We start from the raw sequence: 14257 nt of genomic DNA on the forward strand, positions 1-14257 counted from the left end.
AACGAGAACGACCGGCGAGGCCCACGGACTGTGAGAGGGCTGAACGATGTTGCGGCGAAGCATGTCGTCGACATGCTCACTAATGACACGGCGCTCCGTAGGAGACACACGGTATGGGCGTTGCCGCAGTGGTGAATGGGAGCCCGTGTCGATGTGGTGCGTGACAGTTGACGTGCGTCCAAGGGAAGGCTGAATAGCGTCGAAAGAAGAACGAAAATGGTACAGGACGGCGAGAAGCTCCGAACGCTGCTCTGGTGTAAGGCCGTCAGCGATGGATGGGCTAAAGATGTCGGTGCAGGACTTGTCGGAAGCAGAAAGAGTGCAGATGTCAGTAAGGTCGTCGCGAGAAGTAGCATCGGGCACGTCGACGATGTACAGGGACTGAATGGCTTGGACATGGCCGAGACACTGGCCACGGAGCAATGTGAGCGGAGCGGACAAAAGGTTGCATACGAAAATATGGCTGAAACCAGCCGAAAAATCGAGGGTCGCGAAGGGAAGCAGTACAGTATTTTTTGCGATGAAGGTCTCAGAAGGGGCGAACAAGACAGTGGCGTCAGAGATGCTTCCACAAGACACAGGTAACACAACAGCGGCGTGCGGAGGAATGTCGGTCTCCTCAGCAACGACTAATTTAGGGGGATGTTCGGGAGAACCGTCGGAATGGAGGTCGCACAAAGGAGAAAGTTCGACTTCAGCCCGCTCGCAGTCGATGATGGCTTTGTGTCGCGAGAGAAAATCCCATCCAAGAATGACGTCATGAGAGCAGGATGGCAGCACAATGAACTCAATAATGTACATCATGTCCTCAATTACAACTCGGGCCGTACAAGCTGCTAACGGCTGAACATGCTGCGCTGTTGCGGTACGGAGGGCTACACCCGCAACTGGCGTCATAACTTTCCGGATGGAGCGACAGAGTCTTTCATTTATTACAGAAACGGCGGCACCAGTGTCCACAAGGGCAAGAGTTGACACTCCCTCAACAGAAACAGCAAGTACATTCGACGGAGAATTGTGAGGACTTGGACGTTGTGACGGTGACGCAGTTCTTGCCTCATGAACTGCGGCGTTTAGTTTTCCTCTTCTGAAGGCATGGGACGACGACGCATTGGGGAGAGAGAGCGCCGACGTGGTGATGGAGATCGTCGGTCGAAGGACGCTTGACGATCAGGAGCTCTTGGAGGTGATCCTGGAGTGTAGCGGAGCGGTGGCTGGTCGGCATAGCGAGTCGTTGGTTCATAGCCATATGAGACGGCCAACGGCATGCGGCGGCGACAGTAGCGAGCGATATGTCCGGGGCGGCCACAGGCAAAGCAAATTGGTTTGTCGTCAGGAGTACGCCAAGGGTTTGTGGCCATGGGGCCAGCGCCAGGGGCGCGTCATCGCCCGTCATCTGCTCCGGGGTGCCTTACCTGAGGGATCCGGTGGTCTTCAGCGGCACCGACGACAGTGATGTGGAGGACTGGCTATCGACTTATGATAGGGTAAGCGTCCCCAACCGATGGGATGACACCGCTAAACTGAACAATGTCATCTTCTATCTTTCAAATGTGGCTCATCTGTGGTTTAAAAACCACGAGAAAGATTTTACCACCTGGTCTGCATTCAAGGCCGCCCTCATAGATGTGTTCGGACGCCCCGCCGTGCGCCAGTTACGCGCTGAACAGCGTTTGCGCCAGCGCGCCCAGCAGCCGGGCGAGTCGTTCACAAGCTACATTGAGGACGTTCTTGACCTCTCGAAGCGCGTCAATGCCTCGATGCCCGAGTCTGACAGAATCAAGCACATCTTGAAAGGCATTGACGATGACGTCTTTCAGATGCTTCTTGCAAAAAACCCGACCAGCGTAGCGGAACTCATCAAACTGTGTCAGAGCTACGATGAACTCCGGAAACAGCGGGCCTTGACTCGTCGCCTGGTTACTAACGACGACAGCCTCGCAGGCCTGGCCGTCCACTCGGACCAGTCAACACTGCTGCCACAGCTCCAGGCGTTCATACGCGAGGAAGTTGCTCGGCAGCTCTCACTGGTGCAGTTTGCTCAGCAACAGCCCCAGCCCCGTCCTGCTCCTTACCTGTCACCCGCTATTCGGCAGGCGATCGAAGCAGAAATTGCCGACGCTGTGCCAGTGTCCCCTCAGTCACATCCGGTAGCTGCTCCTCTCACGTACGCCGACGTCGTCGCACGGCCTCGAACGCACCCTGCTTTCACACCGCGTCAACCACTGCACGCGCCGACCCTACCCCGCACCTCCACCAATTGAAATGAGGTTTATTGATGCAGGCGTAGATGTAGGTCCTTCGGGTAGACTGGCACAGAACGGGCGGCTAAACAGTTACGTCGGGCAGCGCTCTTAGCGGTAACTTCGGCGTCGCCTTTTGCGGAGCGATCACGATGCTGCTACTGCTGGTGGTGTGCATCATCTGCAGAACATATTGCACGTCTTCTTCATCACACTGTTTTTGTCCTTCGTCTTTTAGCGCTGTTCCTCGGTCCAATATGTACCGACTAGCCCAAGCCTCTAGTTTCACTTAACTTGGTCCAAACATCAAAAATGTGCAAAGGCTACGTAGCTGGACAGAACCAAGGTAATGTTTGCCGTCGCTTAGAGATACTCAGGTTATATTTTGCATTCCGCCTAATTATATAATTGGTCTTAATAAATAATCAACTTCTCAGTTATACTTAAGTGTCAATGAGATAAGTGTCAAAATACACGCAAACTGGCTCGAGCGGCCAGTCGCGCGGCAGTTCTGAGTGTGTTCGGGGGCTTCTATCACATTCGAAAAAACGCCTTTAAGTAGCACGTATTGAGCAACAGAAAGCTGTATCGGGAGGTTTTCATGTTGCTCTACAATTTTCCCATTGACACTTATCTAATTATAATAATCGAGAAGTTGAAGAATTAATGAAGACGAACTATCCAATTAGGTGGAATTCAAAAAATAATCTGAGTATCTCCAAGCGGCGACAAGCATTGCCTTGGTTCTGGCCAGCTACGCGGCACTTGCATATTTAAAATTTGGGCCAAGTTACGTGAAACACTGTATAAAAAGCGGCTGAGGAAGATGACGATGGCTGCTAGACGGCGAACTGGTAAAGCGTTTGCTCGGGGTTACATGTGCAAAAGCTTCTTGTCATTCACAGTGCTTTTTTTTTTTACTTTTGGAAACAGGAGATGTGTGTAAAGCGTAACATGGCAGTGTACAAACGTATTCACTGGTTTGCAGATGATTCATTGCGACCTTATGCTTGTGTTTTTTCCGAAGTGGTACATATGTGCCTCTTGTGCAATGCTTTTCATATAAACCAAGAATTACTTCCTTGGTTACTTGAATGAAGCTTCCAGTGCAATAGTTTTAATTTCAAGATTTATATAAGTTATATCCCGGTCTCGTGTACTAGAATGCTAAGATTATTTTATATATGTAGCATTATTCAGTCTCATCGTACACTGCAATACAATGATGCACACTTGTGGCACTGATTTCCCCGTTTGAGTATTCTATAGTATTTTTACTTGATTGTTGCTTTTTGGTTTTATGGTTCTTTTAATTTGCACCACTACATTATTTGACGGATCCCAAAGGCAGTATTTTTTATTTTAACATGATCCCAGTGTTTGTTTTTGATACTATGCGGCGTTATTCCTTTTTCTGTTCTTTTCAAGCTTCTAGATTATTGGTAACATTGCTTGTAAGCAGCTACCATGCGATTAAATCTCACATTTCTCAGTATGCCTTTTGCAGTTGCTGTGATATCAATCTCTAAATAACTCTAGTCTGTTTATTTGACTGCACGGGCTAAATAAGAAACTTTACGAATTTTGTTTGTATATTGTAGTCATTGTTTATCAATTTCTAGTTCATTAAGAATTGTATCTGCAAACTTTAGTCATTGCTGGGGTACTTTTATTTCAATTTACTTTGTATTTCTTATAAATTTTGCTGAAATTTTGCACTTTTTCAATAAACCTTTCCTTTCTCGTACTGTCCTCATTCCATGCGTACTTGCCGCAAAAGCCCTGGCCTGGACGCTTGTCCAGACGCGCCCCTTTTTTCTTAGCGGGATGTCATTCCCATTTTGGTTGTAAACATCGTTTCTGCATGCCAAATACAGTATTCTAGATTCATTTTCGTGGACATGTTCATTTTCATGTGACTTGGTAGAGGATGCCACGGTGTTGATAGGCAACAGGGCTTGTCACTGCGCCAGGAGCTCTGTTGCACTCGACACCGACGCTTCGACTCATCTAGAACCCGCGAAAATTACCTTCAGGTAATCGTAAATCTTTCAAGACCATTTCTAGACAGCTTCTTGATAACGTCTTAAAACGTTTGGCAAATGGGTTATTTATGGCTTTCCCAATCCCATTTCTAGACGAGCTTTTCGAATACGTCTTTGAGACCTGTTATAGATCGTCTCAGAAAAGTAATCAAGCCGGACATTAGCCAATATATACGACGTTTTACCGACAAAGTTGTCTCACTGGCGTCTTTAAACTGTTTTTATCGTCTGGAATAAACGCTACGAAAACGTTAGGTATCTCTTTTGTGCTACCTGGGTAGATGCTCACCATTGACATCCTGGCCAAAGGGTACTCGAAAAAGAGGAAATTCGTCACGGAACACACAAAGTGCGATCTCTTCAGATTCTAACGTAGTAGAAAATTCCCGTCTAGCATCACGGACCTAGGTCGATGGGTCAGGGAACTGATAGGGGATGCCGATAAACATACAACGGAGATTCCTTTCGAGGAAAACGGCCCTAAACCGGACTCCAAGTTAATTAACCTCTGGGAACAACAGCAAACGCTACAAGCAGAATAGTTGAAGAACAATTAAGCATAACCGTCAGCTTAAACTTCGTCTGGCGGGACTCGACCAAAAGATTTAGGATTACTCGACACTCCTTAGTTCATCGCAGTGGTATCATATCTGTGATAGGATTAATGGACAGCTGGGTAGCAAAAACCCATGGACATTGCTAAAACACCTACTCGATCCAGACCAATCGAAGGGCGCCTCTCAAGAGAAAATGCTTAAGATCTTACACTCCTTTCCATGTGGGGAAAAGCCAATGATGGACCTTCTCTGCTCCACATACCTAACCAAAGTCGATAGTGACTCTTATGAACCCGCAATTGCGCTTGGTATAGCAGCATCGCGATACAGCTTCATAATATCGGACTCCTTGTCAGCTATTAGAAGTTACATGCAAGGGTCGGTAGGCCCACGAGCCTCCGAAATACTGAGCGAACCGGCTGGCAAGGTTACGCTTATCTGGATGCCGGCCCACTCTGGGAATGGCGGGAACGAAATGACCCACCGTGCTGCCCGAGAATTAATTAACCGGGCGGTGGAGGCATGTCCGGGACCGTTACCACGTGGAACGACACCCAGTCACAGCTACAATGAAATTGTAACCGCGTACAGGGAGGACCGGCGGATATATCCACCACCGGATTCTTCCCTTAGTAGAAAGCAAGCCACGGATCTCCGCAGGGCGCAAACATGTACTGTTATGTCCCCCAAAATTCTATCTTATCTATCCAAAGGCGACTGTAATTCAAAATGTAAATATTGCGACACAGATCCAGCTGATCAGCATCATATTCTATGGGGTTGTATGAATAATCCTCCCCCAAGAAATCTGCTGCGGCAAGCTCCCTCACTGGAGGCGTGGGACTCCGTACTAAAATCTACTAACCCTCAAACCCAAGCCGGGCTGGCGGACTGGGTGGCGAAGGTCGCGGCCAGCTGGACGCCACTCTAGCCCCCTCTGCCTGACCTCGGCTCCGCCCTTCCCCTCCCCTTGTCTTCAATAAAGTTGATTTCCTCCTCCTGGGACTTAGCCTGCCTTATGCGTTTTGGGAACGCGCGCGCGCCTCAGGGCAACCGCACAGAATTAATAAAATCATAAAAAAGGTCCTAGGGCCTTCACATTTTGATATAAGACGGCTTATATTGCCCCTGAAAAATATCTTCCCAGCAATGCACTTGTGTTTAAACGTGAATCCGACTTGAGGGAGATCGGTGTAGGCTTGGTCTTTGTAAACTGACTTGCTCACGTTTTGTGTTGCAGTGAAGCCGACTAAAAAACGCAATGCGAACGGGACCCGATAACGCTATCGTGTTTCACTCTTAAAGGTGAAGCTTACGCGTTCTCCAATTTTTCTTAAACTTTATCATTTTTCTGACAATTTGTCCCCTGCAGTCAATTTTCCTCGCCGTGATCACAAGTGCAAAGTTAAACGACCGATATGTAACTCTCATCATTTTGAAAATTCATTTATTCCACGTACTATCGTCGAATGGGACCACTTGCCATCGCACGTAGCTACTGAAGGAAAGGCAGCGAAATTCCAGGAGTTGCTACACACTGAGCTGACTGCCTGAACGCACTGACTGACCCAACTGATTTCTGTTCACTTCTCACTTTTTTTCCAGTTTGGTACGTATTTACATGTTCGGTACATGTAATATACCGTTAAATGTAAATTTTTCTCCTGTGCCATTATTGTCAGTATGTTTATATATTTTGCATTTCCACTTTGCTTTGTAAGTTTTTGCGCATTTTTATGCGTATTTTGTTAGTTTTTATATGCGCTGTAGTTCAGTTTTTTTCAATAATACGTATTGTCATTAGTGCTATAACTGTTGCATGTATTCTAGCCCAAAATACTTATATGTTATGGTATTGCGTTTGTTGCTTGTTTCCTGTCCCCCTTCCCCCGATCTTAATAACACACTGTTTATAATTACGTTTTTTGTACTTAGTTCATTCAAACTATTGTGTAAATATTCTGCCCTACTAATACTACCACCCCCCCCCCCTATGTAATACCCTCTTCGAGTGCCTTTAGGGGTAGTTTCAATAAATAAAAATAAATAAAAATATAATTAGGGGCCGAAAGCTTGAAGCCTGCTCCACCTCCGCTGCGGGTCGACCAGAAAGCGCGATGAGCCCAAAATGGAGTTCGCGTTCCCCAACGCTTCGGTGTGGCTTGGGGTATCGGCCCACGCTCACGTCTTTTTTTAGGGGCGAAGCTCCTTATAGCGGCACCCGTTCGTCCCCGTCGTAGTAGATAGCCACGTCTAGTTTTATGAATTGCTCAATAGATGGCGTTGCGTGTCCGTATATGTATGTATACCCATATATACATATATATGTATACGTATAGTATAACCGGAAGCCGACTTCCGCTTCCGGAGAACGCTTCCGGCGTTTTATGAAAAATTCCGAAAGTTGTGTCCGTAGCGCGGAATCGAACCAGGGACCCCTCGCTTCCGAACGCGCGGCGCTAACCACTACGCCACGAAGCGCACATAGACACACGCACCACGATGGCAATAAATACCCAACATTAACGAAAGGCCGCGTTTCTAGCGCGTTTCTAACGCGTTTGTGCTAGCGCGTTACGGCCCGTGTAAGAAGCTGGTGTAAGACGCTGTGGCCTCTCCGCCTTACCTTCAACGCGTTTCGAACGCGCTGCCCAAGGCGGTGGCAAGTCAAGTTCAAGTCGAGGAGCGTTTATGAATACGGGGGGTATACTCTCTCAGCAGTCATGTGATGGCGTCGGCAAACGCGGTGCACGTTCCGGCATGTGTAAATGGCTGCGTAAGACGCTGTGGCCGCTCCCCCTTACTAGAGAGTACTGCACGTTTCTAACGCGTTTGTGCTAGCGTCCCCTTAAGCGGGAGATCCGATGATTCCCTCCGGAGCTTCGCCCACTCATCATCATTCACCCCGTGGATATGCTGTGATTTTTTTTTACGTAATAGCGTTAAGGGCCCCGTGTCGTAGAAAATCCGGCGTCGGCCTAAGCACCGGCGTCCGTGGCGGAGAAAATCATCTTCAACCCCCCCCCCCCCCCCCCGCAGACCCTCCGCATGGCGCAAAGGCGTTAGTGCACTAATTGGATTTTCCAGTGTAAAGTACGTCAGAAAAATCGTAAAGTCCGGCGTAACCGTAACCTATAGGTAGGATAGCGTCGGAGTGTAATTGAATATACGAGAGAACATAATGCTGTTACGCGGAAACTCACATACACATAGCCCCTTTTCCAGCATTTCTACCACTCTTACAGCGTCGCGCCGGTGTTTCTCCTTGCAAAAATGCCAACCAGATGGCGCTCGCCTCCTCGGCAGCCACATGCGGAGGCGAAGTCGGGCGAAGTTGGAGAAAAAAGAAAGTTGCAGTTGCCTGGAAGCCTGACAAGCATTCAGGGATCTTTGAATGCTATTGCGTTCCACTCTTACAGGCGAAGCTTAAGCGTCCTCCAAATTTTTCATTGGCGCACCGACACGGAAAATACATGGAACCCTAGCCATGTACAGCTTCGCTGTAATAAATGGGCGGCCAATGTGCCCAAGTTCCTGTAGCTGAAAAGCATTGGCACAGAATAGAGGAAGAGGTCAAGAATGGTGGCAAACATGTACGTGGTAATTGAAAGTGTAAATAGACAACCAGGAGTCATCAGAAAGAAAGTGAGAGAAACAGAGACAGTGAATTGGATGCAAAGAATGGAAACGAAAAATGTCATCAAGATTTACAGGAATGGGAAGAAAGAAATTAGAAGGGAAAATCTGTGCGATAACAGAAAGGGCAGTGGCGTAATTACTACTTGATGCTCGAGCTGGCTGTCTAAGGACAAAAACATACAGGAGCAAATATCCAGAACTAGATGAGGCATGTATGTGTATGCTGCAGCAAAAACGCGGAGACCACTCGGCACATGCTAACGGAATGCGAAGAAGGGATTCACCCAGTGAGAACCGTAGGTAATCTACAACTTCCAGAAGCGATTGGATTTAAATTGGACGGAAGGATCAACTGGTCAGAAGTTGCCATTAAATCATCATCATCATGAAACAAATTGTCAGGACTGCAACAGTTTCGAGATACTATTAATTTTTAAAGTGTCCGACGAAGTGCACTGGCGTTCCAGCCACTTTTTTGAGAAAACGCCGTTTTATGCGTTGAAGCACGAAAGTAACTGGAACACCAATGCATTTCATCGGACACTGAAATTTAATAGTATCTCGAAACTGTTGCAGTCGTGAGAATTTGTTCCAAGTGGATACGCCTTTCGAACTCACTAGCTATACAACTCGTAAGTTAAGATATGTGCTGTAAATCATAATTAAAAAGGTAATTAGCGTCATTATATTATTTATTTAAGCACTGATTTCTCGTATAAGTACGGCCGCCTCGTCTATTAATTTATATCAAGGGTTAGAGTTGTGTTGTCTGCTACCGGCAATCTTTTAAGATTTTGGTGCAGCTAAAGAAAACACCCTGTATATCCCGGCTAACTGCAATGAAATAAACATAGTTGGAATTTAGCACTTGTTTCTAAACCAAATTTATCCTTCGTTGTTTGTGTGCGGTACAGTTTTATCATGAATAATTGCCCACTCAGCCAGCTTTCAGTTCTTCTGCAATCTTTGGGCTTCCTGTGGCTCTAAGTTAGGCTGACAAGCTTTCTAGGGTGTGAAGAAATCCAGTTTAACGTGCGATCGTTTGGCTATCTTGCTAATACTATGAAATATCTTGTGTTGATTTGGTATAACAGCTGCGTGCTTCGGTTCTTAGGCTGGTGATTTCAGTGCCGTTTACGGGGTGCCAAATATCTGCAGAAGAGCTTCAGCCTGCGAAGTCTGAATATGCAAAGGGTAGCCTGCCTTTGACAGTCTTTCTTATTGGTTACTGAACGTCATTTTGTGTTCACACGACTTAGCTAGAACGCTATGAAAACAGAGGTTAACACTGCCTCTTTTTTACTAATTTAGTACGACTAGAGTTATAGGCGAATACCTGCTTACTGCAACGTAGCTGATAGGACCCATAGATACGGTTAGAGGGAACATGATTTAAAGAAATGTAATGGCACAGGCGCACATCATTGAGCCCTCACTGAAGTGGGAAACAATGTTCAGAGCACGCAGCTTGTTCGCTTCGGGATTCTTCTAACGCACCACGAAGTAGCCATCTACATATCTGACAATTTATTTCAAGTCGAAGCCGTCGAGGCGTTTGGAAATGATTGTTTCAGTTCTGGCTAAAAATATACTAGTTAAGACCTAAAATATATATCACCTAAAAATATGTTGTTTAACATAAATATATACCACTTAGTGCGCTTGTTGATAACCTTTTTCTCTGTTTCACCTGCAGGCAGCCTGTCGTATCTACCAGGAGTCGCCTATGACAATGAATATTCTGTATTACTACGGCCTGCCACCAAAACACGAGTAAGCTCGCCCGAGCGGCCAATAGAATTCTTGCTTATTTTTCTCACATTTATGCATGCATTTTTATGAATGCATAGCGACTGCTGAAAAATCCAGTTTTGGCCTGACTGGCTTGTCGTATCTAGGATACCTACTCTGTCGTGGGAAGCACCACGATAGTACCGTTTTTCCAGTGCTTCTTTCGTATTCTACCCCTGTCACACGGGCACTCGAAAGTGTTTTGAGCAAAAAAACTTCTTTCTCCTCGAAAAGAGTTTCGCCAGCAGACACACGACAAGGAGCGATCTCTTTTTCAGAAGCGGTCTTTTCTGGAAGGGGAGTTCGCCGATCTCCTTTACGGCCGAAAAGGAGTAGCCTTGAAACCAGTGGGTGCCAGCAATTATCATATATTAGGAAAATAAGCAAATGCTTAATTTTCTGTCGCCTAGACTCGTCATAAAAATATTTTTATGTCTCGCAGAAGCTGTAGTAAACCCAGTAATGCTCATTTTCGTCTGTACTCTCGTAAGCAGGTCGAACGGGCGGGGGATGTCACGTGATGAGGCTTGCAGCAGACGCGCGCCGCACGAACGAGAAAAACCGCACGCGCGATATTGCGAGTATCCATGGCCAACGCCGCTGACCGAACAGCTATGGGCGTACGCAAAAAACAGCGGCTACAATGGTCGGAAAGGGCCACGTGGACACTTATCAAGCTGTGGGAAGACAACCTACACTCGCTACGTGCGCAAAAGCACAATGGAGACGTGCACGCCAGCATTGCGGGAGCGCTCACAAGCGCGGGTGTTCCCCGCACGAAAGAACAGGTGCACACCAAAATAGAGAACTTCGGACACACTTACAGGTGAGAGAAAGCATGGCAGTAAGCTTGGCGCGTCCTAGCCGCCTGAGAGCTGTGTCATGCGCAGCGACCTCTCGTTTTCGCTGTTGCATGCATAGGTCTTGGCATTCTGCTTGATTTCGGATATGATGCGTTTCGCTGCATTGTTATAGCGGTGTATTCTGCGGCGCAAAAGTTAACTGCATGATTTCTCTGCAATCGTTTACAGTGACAGCTTATTGCAATAAATGCTAATTAGCAGTTACACGCACTGAAAATTTTACAAATGTCTCTAAAGCCTGGTGTAGTTACCAGTTATGAGCGGCAACGTGTCATATAAAACGAAGGGAAGGCGCACTTCATAACGCGCTGCTTTCCGTCACGACGGCAGATATTACGAATAATTAAATCGCCAGCACGTTTTAATATCCACAGATGTGCCTGCAACTTCCATTTTTCTCGCACAACCCACGCAATGCTTTTCTCAGAGGTGCGAAACATCGCATGCACAATTTTCTCGACAGAGGTTTAACTTCGCTAGTTTATACTTTATTGAAATATGTTGCGTTTTGCATGCACTGCTGGTTATTGCTCGGTACGATTTAATAGTTGTTTACTCACTTTTATTTTCTTAATGTTCAGGAGGTGCCTGAAACAACTTGCAACGGGGTCCTCCCCAGCAAGCTGGCCATTTTTCACAGAAGTACACAGGTTCCTAGGCTCCCTGCTTGTAAACGACCCTTCCTTAATGGAGGAGGCTGGGAGCGGCATAGGCACCACAAGCAGCAGTGCCTCAGTAGAGGAAGTAAGTAACACCTAGTGACAAGCAGATTCTTTATTGCAACGCAGCCAAGTAAACGTCAACACATGGAGTGATAGATGTGGCTTTTACTGTTTTGGAGCTGTAACCCATTGCTTACACGGGTGTAGCACACTGTGCATGCAATTACAAAAAAAATGTGTAAGAAATTCACATTAGTTGTTCGTCACATAATGTAATGACTGCTTTCAATAAATGACACTTATTGAACACACTTTAGAGGCACTCAATATTTTCAGAAAGCATTTTCTTTTGCATATAAGTTACAGCCGCGCAATTAAGTACGATTTAATATGGCGCAGTGGTACAAACAAACAAATATAGTTTAACACGAACAGTACTGAGTGAATACAGTGTAGAATGAACATTAGAGTGGAACTAAAGTTAGTCAAATCAATCTGGCACAGTCGCATCAAGATATCGAAAATTCAGATTTGCTGCTGCTTAGCATGTGAACTAATCTAGTCAATGCATTTTGGCTGTCTTCTTGAAACGCAGCTCATCTTCGGCATGATGGACTCCAGTTCATCGTCCTATCCAGATGTCTAAGCCACAATACCTGAAGAATGTCCACCACCCCCAGTCTCCGGCGCCTGAGATGGCAAGCAGCCACCACGACGAAAACTCTATTCAGGGAAGCAGAAGCCTTCCAAGTGAATGCTTGGAGGAAACTAAGGGCCACAACTGCCGACTTCCAGGGGAAGATGCTCGAGGAGCAGCGGCTCCTAAGAGAGAAGTTTGAAGCAGCACACAAGGCGGAGATTCGCAACAAGTCACTCAAGTTGCACGAGAAGCTTGTTGATGCAATGGTGTTCTTTTTCAACAAAACTAATCCCCCGCTATAGTTTTTTTTTCAACGTTTTAGCTCCTTTGGCTGTAATATTGTACAAGCGCGCCCCTTATGGCTGTTCCGTTTCCAACTTGTGCTTCTGTTGCGCGTGATGGCTGTGGAAATTCAGCATTGCACTGCTGCCCCTCACTTAACCATTGCGGGTGGACACTGTCGTTAAAGTGCTCGCAAATGTTGCTTAGCACGCAGCACGCTCGTATTGCCAAACGGGCATTGTCCGTACGACACTCTTTGCTGTGAAACGAAACCGGGCCTCCCGAATGCGTTTTCTACTACTCTCCTCGCTGCACATAAATGATAGCTAAAATTTTTTTCAGCGTCGTTCATTGCACCGCGGTGTCCAAAGGCCTTCATCAGGTTTCGTGCCAATGGAAAAGCCTGATCACAAAGAATTATTGGTGGTACCGCTATGCTGCCTATTGTGGCAAGCGGGGTTTCAAAAAGCGGACTGTCAACGATCTTCGACAGCGTTGAAAGGCCACACACGTGGGCGTCGTGGCAGCGTCCAGGGGCACCAACGTTGACCTACCTAAAGTGGCACTTGTGATCCACAAGCGCCAGCAAGACGATGCTGTGCCTGCAAAGAACAAAGTGCACAGTGACTAAAGCTCAGTTCAGCATGGTAAAAATTATGCGGTTTTACGTGCCAAAACCACGATTTGATTATGAGGCATACCGTAATGGGGGACTCTGGAAATTTGGACCACCTGGGGTTCTTTAACGTGCACCCAAATCTAAGTACACGGGTGTTTTCGCATTTCGCCCCCATCGAAATGCGGCCGCCGTGGTCGGGATTCGATCCCGCGATCTCGTGCTCAGCAGCCCAACACCATAGCCACTAAGCAACCATGGCGGGTGTTCAGCATGGTACTACAAAGTGCAAGCTGTTTTTTTTTTTTTTTTGCAGTCATACAGTTTCTTTTACTTGTGTCTGTTAAGCATATTTCGTTCTGAGCAGCTGAGATGCTGCTCTGTTCTCTGGCACTTATTCGAATGTTGTAATTGTTACAGCTATTACAATCCTGTTTCTTCTCCCTGTTACATTAAATAGTTTACCTCAAAACTGCGTCGCTGGTCTTCTTGCTCTGGTGTAAGTAAACGTTGCAAAATGGTAGCAACCAAATTATGCGCTGACCCAAAGCTTCTGGCCAAGTGGAAGAACGCCACACTTTTTTTTTCTTGAGATGCAGACTTGCCCGTGAGGCATAACGCTTGGTATGTATTCTGTAACAAAAAGGTGCAGTGGCACTGCTTTCCGGCTACAGTAATTTGGCACAAATCGGAGCTTTTACACGAAAGAAGTTATATTAAGCCCACTTACCAGCCTTTATAATTATGGTAGTCTGTGGCGTGCTCCTTTGGTGGCGAAATGGGAAAGTGGCATCCATCGAGGGCTCCGACACCTTGACGGAAACCGCAGACAGCTTCGAATTCCTGGATGTGCCTTGCCATTTCTTCAGCAGTAATGATCTTGACCCAGTCGCTTTCGAGCACAGAGATAACTGCCTCG

At 46.7% G+C, this 14257-nt stretch overlaps 1 protein-coding gene across 1 annotated transcript; it reads left to right on the plus strand.

Moving 5' to 3' along the window:
* The first annotated feature begins 10862 nt into the window (after positions 1-10862).
* LOC119459337 (uncharacterized) lies at positions 10863-12446 on the plus strand. The gene is made up of 3 exons (XM_037721144.1): positions 10863-11101; positions 11720-11882; positions 12396-12446. The coding sequence occupies exons 1-3, from the start codon at positions 10863-10865 to the stop codon at positions 12444-12446; spliced, it is 453 nt and encodes a 150-aa protein (XP_037577072.1).
* The last annotated feature ends 1811 nt before the right edge of the window (positions 12447-14257 follow it).

This window comes from Dermacentor silvarum, chromosome 7 (assembly GCF_013339745.2).
Source record: "Dermacentor silvarum isolate Dsil-2018 chromosome 7, BIME_Dsil_1.4, whole genome shotgun sequence".
Lineage (NCBI taxonomy): Eukaryota > Metazoa > Arthropoda > Arachnida > Ixodida > Ixodidae > Dermacentor > Dermacentor silvarum.